At 37.9% G+C, this 21,897-nt stretch overlaps 1 protein-coding gene across 1 annotated transcript in view; it reads left to right on the top strand.

Moving 5' to 3' along the window:
* Positions 1-308: 308 nt before the first annotated feature.
* Positions 309-21,897, top strand: part of ATRNL1 (attractin like 1) — a gene marked incomplete at both ends in the record, with an annotated part of 528,973 nt that continues 507,384 nt past the window's right edge. Inside the window, one exon of the mRNA XM_080620626.1 lies at positions 309-598. Coding sequence (XP_080476752.1) covers positions 309-598 — 290 coding nt within the window. The remainder of the gene's footprint in view (positions 599-21,897) is intronic.

Below are 21,897 nucleotides of genomic sequence, written 5' to 3'. Positions count from 1 at the left end.
AGGTCAAGAGGCAGTTCTCCCTCTCCTCCTCCATGGAAGAAGACGGGAGCGATGAGCCCTGAGGAGGACGACGAAGAGAAGGAGCGGATGGCTGAGGGCTGCCGGGCTTCCCCTCAGGAGTGAAGGGGCGCGGAGTGCTGAAGGGGCCGGAGGAGGCAGCGCTGGGGTCGGGAGGAGAGGAAGGCGAGAAGGAAGCGGGGGGTTTGAATCTCCGCGGCTGGATTATTTCCCCTGAGGGGAAGCTGCCCCTGCCCGGGGAACGCGGGCGGTGTTGCCATCGCTGCCCGCCGCCGGCCGCGCCTCGGCCCATGGCCCCAGCGGCGGAGATGGACCCGGGCAGAGCGGGAGCAGTCCCCGCGCCGCACGGTGCCGGGAGACCGTTCCCTTCCTCCTGCTGCTGCTGCTTCTCCTCGCTCCTGGATGTGAACAGCTGGCTGCTCTTCTACGGCTTCTTGTACTTGGCCATCTATGCCCAGGTGTCCCAGTCCAAGTCCTGCGACAAGATCTCTTGCTTTTCGGGTCATTGTGTCAATTCCACCTGTGTCTGCGACCAGGGCTGGGTGGGAGACCAGTGCCAACACTGCCAGGGCAGGTTCAAGTAAGTCTGCTTATTACGATTCCGTTTTCCTCCTCCCTACACCTATTCCCTGGTGATTTTACTTGCCTGCTTGGTTATTTTTTTGCTTGAGTCTGCTCTGATTTTGTTCACGTGTGATGGAAGTATGTGATAGAAGTTAAGGATAGAATAGGCTCCTCCACTTCATGATCCCTCCCTCTAGGAACACACAGGACGCAGTCCTCTGGAGAAAAATTGTACCGGCTGACTTACCGCTGAAAATAGGCTGTTCCACTTGGTGGGAACTGAGAGATAACGAGAAATCGGCCTAAAGCTGTGTCGCTGCTGTCCCTTCTGGAAGTGTCATGGAAGTGACATGTGCACTTCATGGGGCTGCCCAGGGAGCAGAAAATGCTGGTAGATTTCAATGACCTCTTCCTTCTGGAAAGTGCAAGTGTTTTGCTCGTTCCAGTGTTCCTTTCAAGTGTGTTAGCTAAGTGGGCATTAGTCAGGCACGTTCAGGATAACATAAACATAACTTAGTGAAACATACATCCCTTCTGACAAGGTTTGCTGGAGAGGTGAAAGTGATAAATGTAAACCAATAACATATTTTTGCAAAGGAATGAGTGGTGAATGGAGCTAGAACTATCTTCTCATTCTTAAAAGTGGATGTGATACCGGGTCATTGATCAGTGAGAAGGCAGCACACCCTGACACTTGCTTTTCTACGTGTAGTGGAAAAGAAGACTTAATTTATAGGGCTGTCACTTCCCCCCGCCCCTTTTGGTGTCAGTATAAAGACTGGCTGTGAAGGATACTGTTTGCTGTTATTTCGCTATATAACCTTGGACAGGACATCTCATTTCATTCCCTTGTAAAACACCTCTTAAAAGCAGGGGATCTATTGATTAAGTATATTGACACATATAGCTGGAAAATGTTCTAATATTTAGCTACTAACAATACGTTGGTAAGGCTATGTCTTGAAGAAATTAAATTCTGTCTTTGGAAAAGTACCTTTAATAGGTTAGAAGTATCAATAGTCTATTTTAAATTGTGTTTAATTTCAGTTTCCTCTGTGGAGTACTAGGATTAAGCTATATAATTTACATCTCTTTTAAACCTTTAATCCAAGGTTACTCCTTCCTAAATAAACTAAAAGTAAATCCAGTAACTTGTTAGCTTGGGAAGTTAAGGAGTAGCTGGAGTCAGACATTTTGGCTGAAGTAATGTACATGCTGCATAGGAAGAAACAATTCACTGATAATATTTGGTGAATGTGCTGGGTTCCGCTGTAGCAGTTATTTTTCTCCTTCCTGGGATTATTCAATCAGTGTGATTAGAACTGAGTTACAAAGATAATAGAAGGCAAATCGAAAACATCTTTTCTGCATACGAACTTGGTAATAAGACTTTAAAGTTGGTCATTTGTTGCCTGTGCGTGTTGAGGATTTAGGGTCTGCCCTGATCTGTGTTGTGGAACAATGGGCTAATTGCAGAGGAATTGAGAGTGAGGAGAGGAGGCCCAGGTGAATCTTCTTTGTGTGTGAGGATCTGCAGGAGACAGGCTGGCAGAGCTATTATTCCCTTGCTTTAAAGAGATTAGTTGTATCCTTTGTCTTGATGCCACTCACAACAGACCCTGATAGTTCAAGGGCTGAAGCAAATTTTCATTTCTTAAATTTAAAAGCTTGTTGTGAATTAGTATATCTTCTAAATGGTTACCGGAGCCTTTATCCAGTCGTTACAGGTATTCCCTTGATTTTCTGTTAAAACGTTTATGTTTCTTTACATTGGTTGTATTCGTGGAGCGGGGAGGCATCGTGGTTCCGTTTTTTCAGTTCTGGTAGAAAGTTAATAATCCATCCCCACCTAGAGGAAGTTCTGCCTGAATGTTGAAAGAGCATCTCTTCTGAGCTAAGCCAACACATGGGTTAATTGCTGTGCCCTTAGGAGTTTTGGTGAAATCAAAACAGATTTCTCATTGACTCCTCTACATTCTTTCATGCTTAGCTTTAGAAATGACAGTGATGCTTGCATTGTGATTATTATCTTGCAAGTAAGCTGTTTGTATGTTGGAGACCTGTTTTTTACTGTTGACACTTTAATAGTGCTTTCTTTGATAGCTCATCTTTAATCTTTATTCTTGGAAGCAAAATATACTCTGCAATGAAAATAAGCGTTTTAAGATTGAGAGGATTTCAAGCCCTGTGAGTTGGGGATGGCATGAAATACATTAAGGTGTATTACAGTGCAAGTAACAACTCAGAGCGGTTGTATTTTGAATCCTGAAAATTCAGATGGGTGTTGAATGGGTGATGAGTCAAGTTTGTATTTGCAACTGAAGAGCTGGAAAAAGCATGTTAGTACGCCTGATGGCCGGGAAATTGAAGACCTTTCTGTCTTCTGTGGCACTTGATGGTTTGACTTACTACCGAGGAGCATTTGCATGTTGTTTCCATTTGTCTGTGAAGGGAGTATCTGCTTTATGCATCAGTAGCTGTGCACTTTTGCAGCAGTGGTACTTTCATTTGACAAGTTAGATGTATATCACGTTTGCAGCAGTTGCTTCTGCCAGGAAGAATTATTACGAAGAGCGTTTCAGAATGACATGAAGATTGAAAAGTGTTTGGCTATTATAACTGCATTAACAATTACTTTCTGGGTTGTAGAAACAATCTATACAAATGCTAGTAGAAACTTGTGTATTATTCTGAACATTTACGTTGTTTTAACGTTTCAGCAGCCTGAAGTGTCCCGGTGCTACTTTGTTGTGCAAGATTAAAAATGAGCTTTTAATGACCCAAATTGGGTGTGTGTAAAATTTGTTTTCTGTCACTAGACTTATTTGAGAAAACGGATTTTTAAGGGTAGGCTTAAACAACTGGAAAATAAAAGTCTTTATTTTCATTCCTATTCATGAAGTATGGTTATTTTTGCTCTTTGGTGGAATAAGTGACTGGCATTAGCCAGCATCAAAAACATTGTCATAAGAGAAGCACTCTACCTAGAGGTAGCTTGGGACCATTAATTCTTTGGTGAGAGATGTGTAGTATTTCTGGCTTTGTTTTATTTCTTTTTATAGACTGAGAAATAACATAGCAGAGAAACATCAAAAATAATTGATCAATCTTAGTAAGCAGGTGTCAAAATTAATTGACAATACTATAGTAACCCTGCCTTTCCCTCTAGGAGAACTACAGAGTAAGTAGACTACTTTGTAAATGTTGCTCTGGACTGGATGAAAGAAGGGTGGATGGGGGATTCTCTAGCAGTATTTTGTTATTCTTATTTATTAACTTTTATGATTACTCCTTGTACTGTGAAGCATGTGGTAACTCATTATGTAAATGGAAACGTTGTTACTCTTGCTGCATTGCATTCCCATCCTTGTCAGTAGCTTTTCAGAATGGTCTAGGCCTCATCTCTGCTTGGCAGTAAATAATTCTACATCTGTTCAGGATGGTATCTGAATGCAGTTCTGACTTATTTCCTTCTCTCTTGAACTTCCTCCTTCCCCTTTCCCTTCTCCTCTGACAGAATGCAAACACTAAAATAAAAAAGGGAAATTTAGTTATAAAAAGGGAGGGGAAAGAAATTATCTGTGCATGCCTACAAGAGACAGGGGAAATACAAGAAGGCCAAAAAGTGAGCAGGTTCTGTTTTTATAGCAGGGAGCTTCAAACAGCACAGTTCGCAAGAAGTAAGCAAATTCAAACCCATAAAAGCAGTGTCCAGTTTTATTCTGATAAACTGATTTATTAAGGAAATTAAGCTTTTAATGCTACATCTGCCACTCTTCCCCTATCCTATACCTTTGAATTTGTTGGTCAGTTACAGTTTTCATAATGATATGAGTACAGGCAGAAGGGAGAGGGAAAGGCTGCCCAAATCAGTTGTGAGGCTCCAGGGAATTCAGGGAGACAAACACTCTGAATGGCCCAACTGAAGGAAAGGCTGGAGTCACAGTGTTTATGTATTTAGATGTTAAAGTCAACCAACCTTGAGATGCAGCACAACAGGAATGTAGGCTTTTGCTGCTCAAAGAATGACTTGGGCAAAAAAGTTTCTTTCAGTTTGGAGCAAAAAGCTACCCATTTCTCCGCCTCTGCTTTGTATGTTGGTATGTGGAAGAACATCAGAGAAAATGTTGTGCATGCAGCTACTCTTCCTTTCAACCTTTTGGGTAGTTAAATGACTGGAAATCTCTAGTCTTCTAAAATGCTGTCTTTAAAAAAAGTAGGTCATCTTCAGATGGTTATTGTTGCTTATTTGATAAGTGGTAAGTCCCAGTTGGCATATGTAATGAAGCAAATTGTACAGGATAGGTGAGTATCTTTGGGTATCTAAACTTCAGTTCATCTGCTTTGCCTAGTCCTAGGTATTGTTTTTTGGAAAGAATAAGCGCAAATTGATATGTTTGATTATTAAACCTTGTCTCCAGATGTTCTTATAGCACTTGTAAATTACCTCCTGCATGTTCTCCTTGATTTCTGGAGCTCCTACAAAATACTCTGTGTTCCTAAAGGACAAAATAATTTTTAAGTACAAGAACCCTCACAATTGAAATGTCAAAAGGGTATCAAATTTTATTATTCCAGGCAAAATCCTTATTTCCATCTGAAACTGAATTCTGCTGTTTGCAGAATGACTCACACAAGCAAAGTGTCCTTAAATTGCATGTTGTAAATGACCAATAATGCTGTGTAAGAAGTGATCTTTAGGGAAAAGATAGTTTTAGATGCAGCCTGTTGAAGTTCATGCTGCTGTAAAAAGGAGTGACTTTATCCTTCACACTCCTCTTTGATTACATGCTTCTGCTTCTTATGTAAGCATTAATATTCCTGCTGAGAGTTGAAAAGTGTCAAAAGGAACATACCTCCCTACCTCTGAGCCAATTCTTTTTTTCTTCAAGCCAGCTGAGTTTCCTGATGTTACTTCACTCCTGCTGACCCAAAGGGAGTAGCAGGAATGAGCAGGTGTTGCAGAAACTGTCGCTTTTGGAAGTGGACCAGACTTAGACTGCCTTAACTTTAATGTGAAACAACATCACTATTAAACTAGTGGAACTTCCATTATAGGGGGTGAAATCCTGAGTCGGACTATGAGTTGTAAATCTACCTTTGTCATCAGCGTGGCCTGTATCTGATTCTGAGTTGAACTCATGATTTGGAGAAGCATCCAACATGTCTGAAAACACTTGGATTCACTGAAAGGCCATTACAGATTTTCAGGATTCTTCCATTGGTTAGTTATCCTCACCATTTTCTATAACCAGCGAAACCAAATGCATAATCCCCCTCATCCAGAAAATCTACCCTACCTCATTTTTTGTCTGTTGAGTCACCCTGTTTTCTCACGTTTTTAGTCAGGCCTTTAGGATGTCAGGTCTATGTTCCTGTAGGTGAAAATGTCATCAACTTTTCCTTAAGGAGGAGTGTTCCTTAAGTCATCTCAACATAAACCAAATTTTTCCATCCTTGATTTGCCCTCTTGGTTTTCAGCTTTCCCTATTGTATTAGCATTATTGAGCTATGTATGCCAGAACTGGATGCTTGTCTTTTGGTAATGGTTGCACTGGTGAAATGTAGAAGCAGAGTAACCCCTCCCCTGCTGCTTGGTGTCCTGCTGCGTGCAGCTGCAGAGAGTGCTTCGAAGCTTAGCACTGTGCTGGCAGCTCAGTCCATTATTTTCTGCCTCACAAGTCTTCTGTCAGAGCTGCTGCATCCTCAGTACTGAGTGATTGGTATGTGGCCCTGCTTAAACTGGGCTGTGAACTGAGCTCAGCTTCTCCTGTTTGGAGTGACGTTTAATTGTGGGGCTACAAACATGTACCTATGTTCTTTTAAAATACCTCTCTTCTCCTCCCAAGTACTAGTTAAGTAACAACATGCAGAGTCCCTTCCCATGTGTAAGTCTGAGACCATCTATAGCATTGAATCCAAATGCAAGTTAGGCAAAGGGTTTGTGGATTCTGGAGTCTAGTTTGTTTGCAGACTAAGCATTTTGTTACTTGATAAAGTTAAGTATGGGAACTGATGGCTGATGACCCTGTAAGGCCTTCAGACGGCACCTAAGGCTGGTTGACATTGCTATGGGTGTGTAAGAATCTTAGTTCTGTTAAGTGTATTCTGAAATATATTCAGAAATGATACATAAATGCTTATACCGGTTAAAGCATTTAATATTTATTATGTAATAAAACTCTAAATAAATAGTTTCATACTGTGTATCTCTTGCTTCCTTTAACCAAAAAGAAGGCGTAATGATCATATTTTGGAAGGCATCACCATATTTCATGTCATCTTTTTAAGATGAGTATGAGTAGTTTTTGAGAGATCAGTCTATCACACAGCACTAGAAATTGATTTAATTGTATCAAAATGTGGGCAGAGAAGGTAGGAGGTAATGTGGGGTGCTACAGGAATATCCTTAGGATAGTCTTACACATACTGAAGTGCTGGTGAAAAAGACCTTTATGTAGTAGAGTTTTAAAAGAGTCAAAAACCTCATACAATATTGAAGAATAATTATCTGTTAGTGTCGATGGAATTTATTATTGACTGTATACTCTTGTCTTGGAAAACATGTTACAAAGTAGATGTAAGGAAGAATAAATGACGATACCTGAAAATAAGGGCACTCCAGTGAACTGTAGCTGTTAACATTACTGAAGGAACAATAGTACACTATAAGCAAAGGATGTATTTTCATGTGAGGTGGGGAACAGTGGGAATTTTCAAACTAGTATTATAAGTTGCCCTATATATTCTTAAAAGCCTAATGAGTGCATGTGGGAGTTGCATTGATTTTAGAGCTCCTTGTGGAGTAAGACCCTGTTGAGGAATGATGGAGCTGAGCTCAATGCTGTCTGTTAGTATTCATTCATAAGGTACAAGATCTGCATTCAACTCTGAAGTCTCCTGCAGGCATAGAAAACTAAAGCTTCTTATACCTCTGAAAAGTAATTTAACCACCAGCTCTATAGAATATTCTAGGGCAAACTCTCTATTAATGCAACAGCATTTTGAGAAAATGAATTCACTGTGAAATCTCTCCCAAAATTTGGAGTTTACCTCACTCATCTGGAAGAAATGGATTCCAAGACCTGTTTGAATCAATGTTTTGTATTTCTCAGCTAAAGATGGAAATGTACTACTGCTGTTGTATGATGACAGAATACGGAGTTTATCTATGCTAATGATGGTTAGAAACAAGGTAATTGTAGAGTATTTCCAAGTTGTAAGCAGCACATGCCTGAGAACCATGATTTGAATAGGGAATTTTGAAGCCAGGATATTCTAGGATTATCTGGCAATGGAACAAGTAGTGAAGTACTTAAAAGATTGCATGCAGACACATAAAATGACAGTGTCCATGTTTTCTTATGGATTTCTTCCATAATTTATGTGCTTCTCTGTCTCATCTGTAAAAAGGAAATAACACTTCCTGTAAGGTTGAAGACTTTAGGTGACTCAAGACTGTAATGATGATGGACAGCTAATAAGCTAGGTCCAATTTTAGAGAATGCTTTTCTTCCTAGAGCATGATCAATACTGTGGCATGAAGTAGTTGTCCAGACTGGGCTGTATATCACAAGCAAATGAGTAAAATAACTTCCTCATTAGGTTAGGTGGACCTAAAACTTGGAATCAGTCTGTATTGTTACAGAATATTTGAAGAGCAGATTGTTCTCTTATCCAAGAGAACCCTTGGAAAAAAAATGTACATTGTCCTTCAACTGATAAGATTTTATTTGAGAAGGTAAGACCCCCAAGGACCTATCCCCAGTTAAATCTTGCAAACAAAATATTGTGATATGCTGTAGTACTTGAAGAGTTGCTGCTCAACTTGAATGAATACAATGTTCTATATTAGTTGTTACATTCCTGTATCAGTACCAAAGAACCATGTATTCCTCATTTGTAGGATGATTGCATTATGTTATCACAGAATTGTGAGTCTGGATTCACAATCTTTAAATGTAGGTTTTTATTATAGACATGTACTTTTATTTTAAACAAAGATGTATATTTGCTCCCATGGTTTTGAGTGTTCAGCTTGTTTGCTATTACATTGAAGGCTAGTAACTTGTCTTGAAAAAGTGGATCATGTTGAATATGTCACGTTACTATCAGGGTGCAGGAGCTGGGACTGAAGAACAATCAGGAGTATCACAAAAGGACCAGATTTTAACTACGTACATTACAGTTGTGGCAGCAATGATTTTATCAAAAACCTGGGAGGAGAACTGGGGTAATAATGTCTTTAGACGTTAATACACTTTGACTTGTATAAAGGAATACTTGATACTTTTTGATTTTATTAGTAAAACTAAAATGCTGAATAATCCAACTATAGGATAATTTGCACCTTTACTTGTTCTTTGTTGAATCTATAGAGCAAGTGTTTGTATGTAAAAGTCTATATTTCCCACAAAGAAAATCCAAACCAATAAACCAAACACAAAATAGCTCATGTTCATGTTTGTGTGTGCAAGCCCAAGTGATGAATGTACTTTGGAGGATAGTTGATAATCAAACGGACATGTGGTATATGCAAGATCTATGAAAGCAATTACAGGGAAGAGGGAAATGAACAGTAGAGCTGCTGTAAGCAAGCTGTGTGCTTTTCTGCTATCAGCAGATAGCTTTTGTTTGCTTCTTAAGTCAACTGAGGCTTTTCTAAAGGGTAACTTAAAGCATTGAAGAGGAGAAGGAAGGTGTTCTTCTTGAAAAATGAAAATAATGGACAAACAGCCGCTTTTGAAAACATACAAATTGATAGTTAAGATCATAGAATAGTTAGGGTTGGAAAAGACCTTAAGATCATCCAGTTCCAATCCCCCTGCCATGGGCAGGGACACCTCACACTAAACCATTTATGTGCACAGTTGGAATATCATGTTAAGATATTTCTGCAGATGTTTTCTAAAACCTGTCACAGATATAAGTATCACATCCAGAACATTGATATTTAAAACTTTTTTTTTCCCTGGGTATTTTTAGAAGTGTAGCACTTTGTAGGAATAACCTGTGAGCATCTGTTTTAAAATCAAAATAACATGATTTTTTAGAGCTTTTTAATTTCCAAATTGCTTACACTATTTTAGTGTTCATGGAGGAATCCTTGCACCTATATTCAAGGCAGTACTTACCTCTACACACCTGCATTTTACTTTGTATAGTTGTACTTTGTACTTTTTATTGTAGTTCAGCACTAGATAGCTAGTCATAACAGTGACCTTGAAAAATAACCACTTAGGTTTTGAGCTCTTTTACACGTAAGAAACTTGAAGCTATGTGGTTATGTAAGGTGACATAACAAATAAGGAAGTAAGTGACTGAATTGAAATGGAAGCTTGGGAGTTTATACAATTTTCTGTAGTTCTGCACCAGCCTTTGTTTTGGGAAGACTGAATTGTTTTCAAATTGTAAATTCTTTCTCTGCAAGTAAACAGTATAGGTTGAAGTGCTTTGTTTTGACAAAGACCATTACTGTGTAACATAATCAGATATACGAAAGTATATGAAGCTTTTTCAGTTATGGATGTATGGCTGAGGAGTTTTGTGTGATGGTGTTTTAGATTGACCATTCCAAACATACTGTATGTCATTCAGTGAGTATATGGGGTTTTCTGTCAATGCAGGTGTAAATGCCAGTATAGGTTAGAACTTGATGAATGCTTAAGAGGATTGAGCTTGAAAAGTGTCCTTAAATGAGCCAGGACATCAAAGGTGGACTGAGTTTGTAGTTGATCTATCTTGTTTTTAAGGGGGGCGGGAAGGACAGTGGGGATGGATGGGGATCAAGCAAGCCAGGCTGGACTGGGCTTGGAGCAACCTGATCTAGTGGAAAGTGTCCCTGCCTGTGGCAGGGGTGTGGAACGAGATGGTCTCTAAGGTCACTTTCAGCCCAAACCATTCTATGATACTGAGTTCACAAAACCTGTTCATTAACAGGAACACTTCTGGATGATTTTTTTTTTTCTAGGCTTGAAGTGCACTTACTGCATTTGGGGTTTTTATGCATTCAGAAATCTGTTCTTTAACATGAAACTCTGAGGTGAGAGGCAGCTGAATGTAAGCACAATATTCCTTTAAAGTTAGGTATTTTTTATTAGTTTGACTGCATTTATGAGTAGCAATTGGATTGGAAAGCAGAGCTAGTGTATGTTAGAATGATGGAGGCTTGCGGTGTTGCCCTGCAATAGAATTTGAGAACATCTGCCTCTGAAATTCTACTTTGCATTGTCTTGATAGTTTGAGGTCATGCTTGGTAAAGATATTAAAAAGCCTTACCTACTTTAACCTGTGGTTAAAGTTCTTGCCTACTAAAGACATTTATTTAAAGAGTCCTAAGCAGTTCTTAGTCACATCACCTGTGTCTCTTCAAAGTTGCTGGGTTTTTTTTATCATTCTGATAAATTGGACTTTTTATTCCCATCTGCCAGTAAAAACCACAGCAGATGAGGGACATGCTTCAACTCATTTTTAAATACAGCAGTTAAGCTTTAACCCTTTTTTTCAGTGATGATCAAGGAAAACGTTGTGCAATTATGTGATATTCTTGTTTATGTTGGAACTTTCTAATCTACAAGTTTCCTTATTGTCGTTATGTAACTCACTGGGTATGGAGGTGTGCTCCAAGACTGGGAGAATGACGAAATGAACATGTGCTAATTTTGGTGAGAATGAGCGTAGCCACATAAGATCTTCAGTAGAAGAAATACTCTTTTTTGTTCTCATAGTTACGCTGTTGCAGGCCTAGGCTTCAGTAATGTGACTTACTCTGGTGCAACCTGAAGGCATACTTGTTTTGAATAAAACAACACTTTTTGATGAGGGAAGTTCTTGGATATCCGATGCTTAAAAATCTACAAGTTATCAAGCAGCAGCAACTTTTTGGGTTTTCCTCCCTGCTGAGAACTCTCTCATTATGATTTTGAGTCTTTCACTCTTTCAATTTCTATGTTCTGTGTTGTGTGGTGGGGTTTTTTTTTTGGTTTGCTTACAGACCAGAAATATTTAGGAGGCTTTCTGAAACAATGTCAACTTATAACAAGTTACGCAGCCTCATCTTCAGTATATCATGTATTGATGAAGTATACATGTTCTTATGACACAGTTTAAGTAATAAGATGCCTTTATTTTGTGCTTGTTCCTGTTTTTAGGCACAGCTGATCATCCTTGCTGAATTCTTTGTTCTTTGCTCATTACATACTCTTGGTAGGATATACATGCCTTAGAGTTAAGAAGATGTTCTAGTCTAAAAGAATGTGTCATCACTTCCATATGAAAGTGGAAAATGCTGTTAAAAATCTGGATGGCAATGCCTGGGAGCTGCAGCCATGGCTCTGAAGGGAATTACGGGACTGAAGTTAGCAGATTTGTGTGTAAGGCTGTTGCTGTGCAGATAAAGTTGCACATTCCGGTGAATGTATGCTAGCGTTACATGTTTCTATTTGTGCGAGTGCTCAACAGGGTAAGCTTGTAATACTTTTTCAGGGCACCTCTGTACTAGATTTCAGTGGTAACTGGTAAATTTCAGGCTGCATAAGTCTGCTTGCTGCTGTGAATCTTAAGCTGGATGTTTTTCATAACAGGTATGAGAGTTCTTGATGATACCCTCTGTGTTTAAGATTATCAGAAGGATTTTCCTCCCTCCACAACGTTGAATTTTACTTAGTCCAGATTCACTTGTCAGTGCTTTAGGGTTTTGTGTGCATGTATGCTTTATGGCTCATAAGTTATTCGCTCCGGCAGCAAAGAGAACATTGTATAGGATTTATGTAATGAATTATTGAAAACTGTATTTATCTTCTGGTACTTTTAGAATCAAGATTTTAGGGTGTTCTCCTGTGATAAGAATGACTTGATTATACAAACAGTTTTCGTAGGTGTGATTTAATTACATTAGTGTTGCACGCGGAAGGAAAAATAATTATTAACAGCCTGTTTTTAGTTAGTGTTGTGGTTCCAAATGTTTTCCTTGAGTTAGAGACATTTGAGGGAATGTTCTCCTTAAGCAAGTTTTATGCATGTGAAGAAAGGGAAATGCTAACTTCTGTTCAAGCAGAAATCCCTATTCTCTCTTAAAATATTTTTAACTTATCCTTGTCAGAATCTTCTTTAGAGAAAGAAGAACAGTTTCTATTATGAAATCTCTGGGAGCTTTACTGTGTTTGGATGCAGAAAAGAAATTTAAATCTTACTCTGGAACAGAATGGGCACTTGAAAAACAAAATAATAACTGGACTGTGACGGGGTTGGAACTAGATGATCTTAAGGTCCTTTCCTACCCCAACCATTCCATGATTCTATGTGACCATTGTTTTTGAGTACTTGGTGTTTGAATTTATGCTCAAGAGCACAGAAGGAAAAACATTAAGGGTGAATGTTCTGGCTTTTATTTGATGTAGGGTATGTGCTGAAGGGTAGGAAAAAATCTTTGAGGAAGTGTGGGGTTTTTGTACAACTAATATGAAATATGAATATTGGACTCCATGTCTAAGCCTGTTTCTGTTGCTTCGTTGAACTAATGCAACACCTTATTAATTCTCCTTCTGTTTGTAGTAAAATAGCAGTGTCTGCGTTACTTGGTAGTGATACATGTGTGTCAGGAATGACTGAAGTTATTGGTGTCATGGGAGACACTTCTTTCTCAGCTAATCTTTCTATTGTTAAGCAGTAGGTGTAACTTGATGTTCTAGGAATCAAGCTACAGTCTTTTGTAGGGGTCCAAAAATGTTATCAAAGTGCATTTAGTTGTCTGATTTAGTGACAGTAATGCCAGGACCGTATCTGAAGCAGAATTCTGCTTTTTGTGTCTAATGGACTGAATTTGCAGGATTGTATGAATAAAAGGGCCTTTTGTATTAGATAGTTGACAAATGCACCTGACCAGTATCAGCAGTTAAAACCATTAAATCGGAAAGTTTGTAATTATATGTAGAGGACCATATCTGATTGAAATGTGTGGTTGCTGAGCATCTTCCAGAGATTTCAAGGTTTTCTGCATGGGGAGCAGGGGGAACAAAGAAGGTAGAAAAGAAGTCAAGTTTACAAAGACCAAGAGATTTGATCAGCTGTCCAGTTTCAGATAAAAATATACACTTTGGTTAGTGCATATCCTGCTCTCTGTGTTCTGGAACTGCCACTTTTAGCAGGAGTCTCCCCTCTGAGGTATCTCATTCTGTTTGGAAGGATCCCATTTGAGGAGATTACTCTATCCAGTTCAAAGACTGAAGAAGACCATTGCAAGCTCACAAATTGTATCCAACAGCTCTGAACTGTTAATAGCCACATTATATTAGAACTGAAATTTTCAAAGTGGAGCCTGTGAGAATGGAGTGATCTGGATGAATTAAGCTCAGTATTTGATGCTGGAGTCTGGTTTCTGTTTCTTCCTGAGCTATCAAATCTTAGGGAAAAGTAATTTGAAAGCAAATAAATGCCCAACAATCAATAAAGGTAAGACCATCATGGAATTTTGAGGGGAAAAAATGTAAAACAATGAATCAAAGAAAACTCTCTTGCAAAATGGTAATCAAATTGATTTTTTTGTAAGCTCTGAAATGAGTACTTAGGGATTGTCCCTATTTAAAAGCTGCCATGTGATAGTGAGCTTGAGAATTTAATTTCTGTAAAAAATGCTTTAGGGTTTTTCTTATTGCTTTACAGTAAATTACATGCTTTCTTTTCCTATATCTTTTACTGCTTTATAAATCTTCAGAGAAGTTATGAATTTGTTTCATATTGCTGTGTTGTGATGAAGCTGTTTATTATGTCCGAAATAGAGGTAATTGCGTCATCTAATTGGGAGGGGAGGTAGACGGATTGCAGGGAAATACTAATAACGTTAAAAGTTAAGAGATAAAAGGAAAGATTTGTTACCTAAGCTATACAAGCAGTGCAGTACTCCTGAAATGCAGGGCCAAATATGTATCTTGGTTTTCCTTTAAGTTAAATAATAATTGTAAATGACAATTTACATGTAAAGAGAATGTCTAATCGACAGATGAATTCATAGCACCCTTCATAGCATAGCTGAAACTTTACCTCTGCTTTGTCACTTCTTGTCTCAGCTACCGCAGTCTTGTTTTCTTCTAAGCTGTCTCCTCTTCAGTGTTGGAGACGAGGCAGCTGAAATAAAGTGCTTTGTGTATGACTTAGATTTCCATCAGCCAGTTGTGAATCTTACAAGGACTCCTGCTCACCTCAGTTCTTCCATAAAGGGGAAGAAACAAAGCTATGCAGCCCCACCAGAGTTCCTCACTGTTTCGAAGACTGACAGTAGTTGTTAGATTGTTTCTAACCTGTAATTTTGTTGCTACAGGTTTTATATATATATAAACGGAATGCTGTTATATTGCAGAATGTTCAGTCTGGATACAGGTTTACAACTATGAACCACTACCTCGCTGCTGGTGGTCTTTTGCCACCAGTGCACAATTATTTCATCAAATTATGTGTCTGAGTATTGACAGAACTATTGTAAATCTAAGATAAAATTAGTGATTTAAATTATTCATGCAACAAAATAAGTAGGACTTGTAAAGTATGGGGTGTTTTGTTTTATAATTCTCTGGTTATCATCAAAGGTCTGTTACTTTCTTTTTGTTAGAATTCCTTTTTCTTCTCTAGGTGAATGTTGCAGTTGTCTGAAGCTCCTAAAAAAGCTATAACCCTAAGCAATGAGGTAAAGTGGTAACTCCTTAGGGAGGAGAGAACAGGGCAACAGGGAGTTTTAATTTACCAAAACCTAAAAATGTGACCAACCGTGAGAATGAAAATTTAATATTTGAGCTCGCAAGTTTGAATGGACATAAATGGTGAGGTTTGTTTACTATTTCTATTATGGCTCAATCTTCCTGGGACATTATTCAGCCTTGTGTTAGAAATTGCAATTAGCAATTATTTGTTGTGAAAATGATTTGGTTCTTGTGGTATGTTAATTTATAGTTGCTGTTTGTAGCATATTGTAATTTTCTGTTATTTAAATGTAAGCTATTAAAATCATTGGGTACTTTTGCCTCAGCTTGTGCAGTTTTATTTTTAACATGAAGCTTTCTTGATGGTGCCCAGTTCCTGCAGTATTGTAGTCTTGTTTTGTTTTGATTTTTCCTTTTCAAATGTTTTGATTTATTTTCTAATGCCTTGCCTGTCTTCTCAACATTCTGGCAAGTTGGGATTAATTAAAAAGGCTTTTCTGTAAAGCAGCAGGGATTTGTGTGAGTTTAAAGGTGAAGTCTTGCATATAAAAGCAAGATATTTCTAAACCAGTTTTGTATCTATGGGTGAGTTTGTATACCTAGCTCTATATGTATGTATCTACAAATATACTTGAAAACAGACATAAAAGACCAGGTTCTGTTCTGTTGGTTATTGGATTTGAAGCACCTATGTGAGTATTGCAAAGCTTCCCTTATCTGCAGTTAGTGTCTCTAATCATTGCACTGCTGAATGAGAGTGGGAAGGAGGAGGAGGAGGAAGAGTTTCATCTTATGTGCTCATATTTTAAGATAAAATCACTGCCACTGCAATTCTATGTGCTGTGTTCCCAGATTGCCTATTGAGATCACTGAGGAGTTGGGTAGATTCGTATGTCGGGGTTGATGTGACATCCAACTTCAGCCCAGGCAGTTACATCCTTTTATTAATGCCTTTAAGCGTAGCTGTCAAAGAGTTCACAGGCTGTGATATGGGGAGAAAAAGAAGGTGGCTGTTCAGTATAGCTGTCTGCAGGACTGGACAGTGAGGCTAAGCTTTTTGAGGTGCAATTTAGGCTTGAGTACTGCTTTTACCCTACTTGAGTCTACAAGCTATTTTCTTCCTTTCCTGCCAGATTTCTGTCTGTTGTTACCAGCCAGAGTGATTTGGAATTGCTGGCTGTTGACATCTCTGTAAAGGGTCTTTACATTTTTCCCTCTGTTCCCCCAACCTTGCAGAATTACCACAGTAGTCTGTGTACCCTATTTTAGGGGCAAAGGCAGCAGTTGTTTGCAGGGAGCTAAAAGTTGTGTGTGAAAACATAATATAATGCTTCTATATTTTTAAATTATTGCAATAAAATAAAGCCTTGGTTGCCTATATGTGATAAACACATGGTTCCCATTATTACACTTGAGGACATTTTGTATGGAGGGAGTGTTAGGTTTTTGTTCTTTTACTTTTCAAACAACTATCTCAAAACCCTGCAAGCATCTCTAGCGAAAGAAGTATGAGACCTGAGCAGGTATTTTTTTCAAAGCATGCTTCAATTTCTTTGTCTGTATGATTTAGATAGAGTTTACTAAAGATTCTTCTATCTTATGCCATGGTCTCAAATTCTCTGAAGTGGAAATATTTTGTGACTAAATCTGCCATAAACATGTTCTTGCATCTTGCGTTTCTGACAAACTGAATTTAGACTGTTAACTCTATATTTTTTTCATACAGTCTCCTTATACTTGCCTATTTTTGTGTCCATGTAGTTGGTTAGACAAAAGAGCTGATCTTTCTCCATTTTGTTTTCCTTTTGGCCTTTTCTCTGTACATACAGAGAGTGTCATTATGACAGGATAAGCAAGTGTCCTCTTGTAGGCTCTTATTTCTTCTAATCACTCAAACAGCATTCTCTGGTCATGTTCCAGTTTAATCTTTCCTCTTCTGTTTCCTGAATATGGCTTTGCTTGTCTCTGTGATACTGTTTCTGCCTGACCGCTTCTTGAAATCCCACATCTGGGTTGCTGCTGGATCTCTGGAAATCCCACACTGTAGGATCATTTCTGTCCTTTTTTCCCCTCCTGGTTGTGTCCCATCGGTGACCTCCAGTCATTCTACTGTTTTAATAATCTTCTTCCTTTTCCAATGGACCAGTTAAAATTATTCACCTCACTTCTATGTGCATGATTTTACAGATTAAATTACTAAATTTAAGCTCTTCTGTGTTAGTCCAGCATCAACATCACCTATCCCCATACAGGCTGAGATTTTTTCTTACGGGCAATCCATTAATCTCATTTCAATCCAGCTTCTTACTTGCATTATGGTTCTCATATTAACTTGGTCTCTAAGTTTAACTAATTGCATAGATATTATTGAGTCTTCACATAATGGTAATTTTCTTTATAGTCGCTTTATCAAAGACAGTGTGTGATGTTAATAAATTTATGATGCCTTTTATTCTACTTTCACCTCACATCCATATTTTTAGATTAAGTTATGAATATTGAAATAATGAGAATCTAGACTAATACATCCTATTAATTCTGAGCAATTCCTTCCCTTTTTACATTGCATTTAGGTACAATATTTGCTAGAATATGAGAAATGGTATAATTTAATATATTTAATAGCCTACTGCTTAACTTGAAAGTTAATGTCTTGGGTCTTTTTGTTTCCCAGTGGTCCTGCATAGAGATTCTTGTGAGTGTTCTGTTAGGAAAATAATTTTGTTACTACTAAAATTGTGATATTACCTAATTCTATACGTTTCCTGCTGTGAGCTGTCTTGCTTTTGCAAGATAATACTTTACATCATTATCCTGAGTGAAAACTGTCAATTTTCAATTTCTGTTGCCTCATGTTTTCTGGGATTTTTGACTATTGTCAGGTTTGCAGTCCTATATAAATGTGTATGTGTGTATCTGTGTGTATGTATATGCACACACATACAAACACATGATCTAATAAACTGCTTAGCTAGAACATGTTTTTTTTTCTCAAATCTGGACAAGAATTGGTTCTTACAGGATTTTGTGTTCCACATTAAAGCTCAGATGTTCTGATTTTATGGTTGATTGCTTGTCAGATATACATTCCTTAATAAAAAAAGTGGAATTAGAACAGGAGGTTATGCTGGCAAATATATCCCAGTTGATCTTTTGAGATATAATTAGACATTAAGTAATACAAGGCTTGCTTAGAGTTCTCTGTTAGATATGATGATTTTAGCCTCACTTGGAATTTGGGTAGTATTTTAATTCTGACTTGAATTTCCATCTCACAAAGCAATTTTTATGTTGGCTATAAGATAAATAGCCCAAGATTCATCTCCATTGCTCCATAAATTTTAATTATTTCAAACAGAAAATTAGTTGTGCTGAATACTACTGAAAACACACACATTCCATGTCCCTTCCTTATTTGCTTTCTATCACTTACCTTAATTATTAGTTGTGTAAATGAGACTGTGAAATACTTCATAAGATGCTATGAAATGAACAAACAGTAACTGTCATTTGGAGAGTAAGTTCTAACTGGCAATAACAAAAAAATAATACCTACTTATAACAGGTATATGATCCCATGGCACGTATTTTGCAAAGTAGTTTGTAAAGATGAATTATTTCTGGGCTTGTGTAGTTATTAAAGGTAACAGTTTAATCAGTGCATTTGACTGATCTTCATCGCAGATTACAGCTGGAGTGCTAATGAGTTAAGTGCAGCTGCTTTGGCTTTCCAGTATGTCCATATGAATACTCAAATTGATAGTGGCACGTCATGCATCTTCTTTTTTCTTTCCACTAAAAAAGTAGTCACTGGTGGCAAATTTAAATGGAAATATCTAAGACTTGAGGATCTTGCATATGGACTAATTAAGTACTTTTTAAGTGCTAAGCTTAACTATGCAATTTGTCCAATATGAAAAGCTTTGATGGTGTTATATGCTCCACTAATGGTCCCTTCGTTACATCTGATTTAGTATATTTCTGGTTGACATTTTGCTTAAATGAGTATTTGTATTGGGATTGGGTGGTGGAGGAGAGATTTATGATGAATTCATTAGATGATTTTTACTAAATTTGTTCCTGAGCACCAGTAATATTTATACAGGAGAAAGTATTAACGTGTATATGCACTGCTCACAAATACCTGATATTCATGAATAGCACTCTTCTAAAAATGTATGAATGAGGGGAAAAAATACTTGCATAATCTCTTCACACCTCAGTTTTAGATGGTAAGCTGTACAGTTTTTCAAGACAGGTTCTTGTGTGTTTACTGGCAAATCATTAAAAAACCCATAACAAACCAATCTGTTCTGTAATGCAAAGAAAATGAAAGTTTTCATGTCAGTGTACATCTGAAATACAAACTAAGTTATCACTTTTGTGCATTTGTTGGTTTATATTTCAATCTTGATTTTTTGTCAAAAGCAAAGAGTTTATTACTGCAGAAGGAAGCCTCCACCCACACTTGTAAGAAGAAACTAAATGAGCTTTGGACGGTTTTTGAAAGTTGCTGTTGATTTATCTTACGTGCTTATTAACTGTGACTCTAAGATCAGTGGATTAAAAGGAATTTTAAATGGAATTTAAAAGGAATTTAAAAGGAATTTTAAAGGAATGGAAACATCTAACTAGAAAAAGTTGGCAGACATTGGTAGACATAACAGATAAACCCAGTAAACCCACTGTAAATCTGGAGTTTGTGGTTGGTGTTTTTTTTTTCTTTATTCATTTGTGAGTCTGAGCAAGTTGTTTGTCATTTAGAGCAGTGTGTAGCAGGCAGCTTTCTGGATGATGATGACTTTGATGTGTTTGGTTCACTAGCAGTGTCATGATGAATCCCAAGATGTCTGTCATCCTGATATTTTTATCTCAGTTTTAAAGGGGGAAAACCTCAAGCAATACAGAGAAGACTGTGATATTGTGCTGGTTGCAAAAGTTGACTGTTTCTACTAGATGCATGAGCCAGGGAATAGCTGTTGCTGATAACTGTGAGATGCAGCAGCTGAGAGCGTCTACTGGCAACTTGAAATTTTGAGCCTTCACATAGTTTTGAATAGATGGCTGTCTGAAAACATCTGTAGTTATTCTCAGATGTTCAAATTCCTGATTTGGTAAAGTAACCATTCATAATCAGTTTAATGAAATATTAGCAGGAATGTCGGTCGTTGTCCTGAGATGAGAGGACTTGGCTGACTTTATGTTTTTGCTTTAAGTAGGGTGACTTCCCGTTCTGTATCCTTAGGGGGCCCATTCGCCTGATTATATAATTGAATTTTTTTTCTTCCCCTTTGCAACATGCTTCTGCATTTCATGCAGAAATCCCTTTTGGCAATGCCAATATTGTATAGAGAATGCATGCTATCTTTGTTAAATATTGCTATATTAAGCTGGAATCAGCAGCTTTTGCAAAGCTTGCAGCCTATAAGTGATCTGTGACGTAATCTGTATGGAATAACAGCCCCCAAGTGGTTTGCTTGAAGATCTCTGTGACCTTATTTTATAGCTGAGTTAATTTTGCATTTATTTTAACCTTCTAATTTTTTAGGAAGGCTGTGGGTTTGAAGTGGGGAAAGCAAAGACTATGCAGGCATATGGCTAGATGAGTCAATGTACAAGATGCTCTATTGGGCCTTTCTTTCCAAGTTGAACCCTGCAAATCTTGGGGATGGGAAGTCTTTGGCAACTGGGACTTTTCAATGTTGACCTAAATTATGCCGTCCATCTTCTATTAATCTGACTTTTTATTTAATTTGTCTTTGACATTGTTGCTTTTTTGAGGTCTCCTTCAGGGTGGTTCTTCATATCTTGTACCCTCACTGCTGATTTTGTGGCTTCCTTGAAATTTGTGGTTTTTTTCTCCTTACTTGAAACTCAACTACTGTTATTGCTTCTTCAGTGTCTCGTTGAATTATTTTCTTTCCCAAGGCTTGCAGAAATCACTGAAGCAACTATTCTTTATCCTTATTTAGCCATCATTCTCCATGTGATTGCTTCTCTGCAAGCTCTGTCTCTTGCTGCTGATTTTAAAATATCTTCTTCCAACTCAGCCTGTTTTATTTCTTTAAATAATCATGTCCGTTCATCTACTGAGGTTATCAAATGCTTGTAAAAGTGTCTGAATGTCCAATAATTGACTAGTGTAGTTAGTATTTCTTGCAAATCTCTCAGGTGACATTATGATAGAGTTGTAATCTGTTGTTTCACCTGTAAATTAATCCAACTCTTACACTTGAAGATATTAAAATTAGTTTTTTATCATAGAATCATAGAATGGTTTGGATTGGAAAGGACCTTAAGACCATATAACTCCAACCCCTTCCCATGGGCAGGGGCACCTCACCCTTAACCATGTTGCCCAAGGCTTTGCCCGACCTGACTTTGAACACTACCATGGATGGAGCATTCACCACTTCTATGGGCAACCTGCTCCAGTGCCTCACCACCATCACAGTAAAGAACTTCTTCCTTATATTTAACCTGAACTTCCCCTCTTTTAGTTTAAATCCATTACCCCTTGTCCTATCACTACAGTCCCTTATAAAGCTCTTACTGGTGAATCCACTGATCAAGAATCAAAACGTTGCAAGTAGACATAGGAAAAATCAGTCTTTCTCATACTCTA

Source organism: Psittacula echo (genome assembly GCF_963264785.1).
Source record: "Psittacula echo genome assembly, chromosome: 6".
Lineage (NCBI taxonomy): Eukaryota > Metazoa > Chordata > Aves > Psittaciformes > Psittacidae > Psittacula > Psittacula echo.
This window is presented reverse-complemented; position numbering and strand designations above follow the sequence as displayed.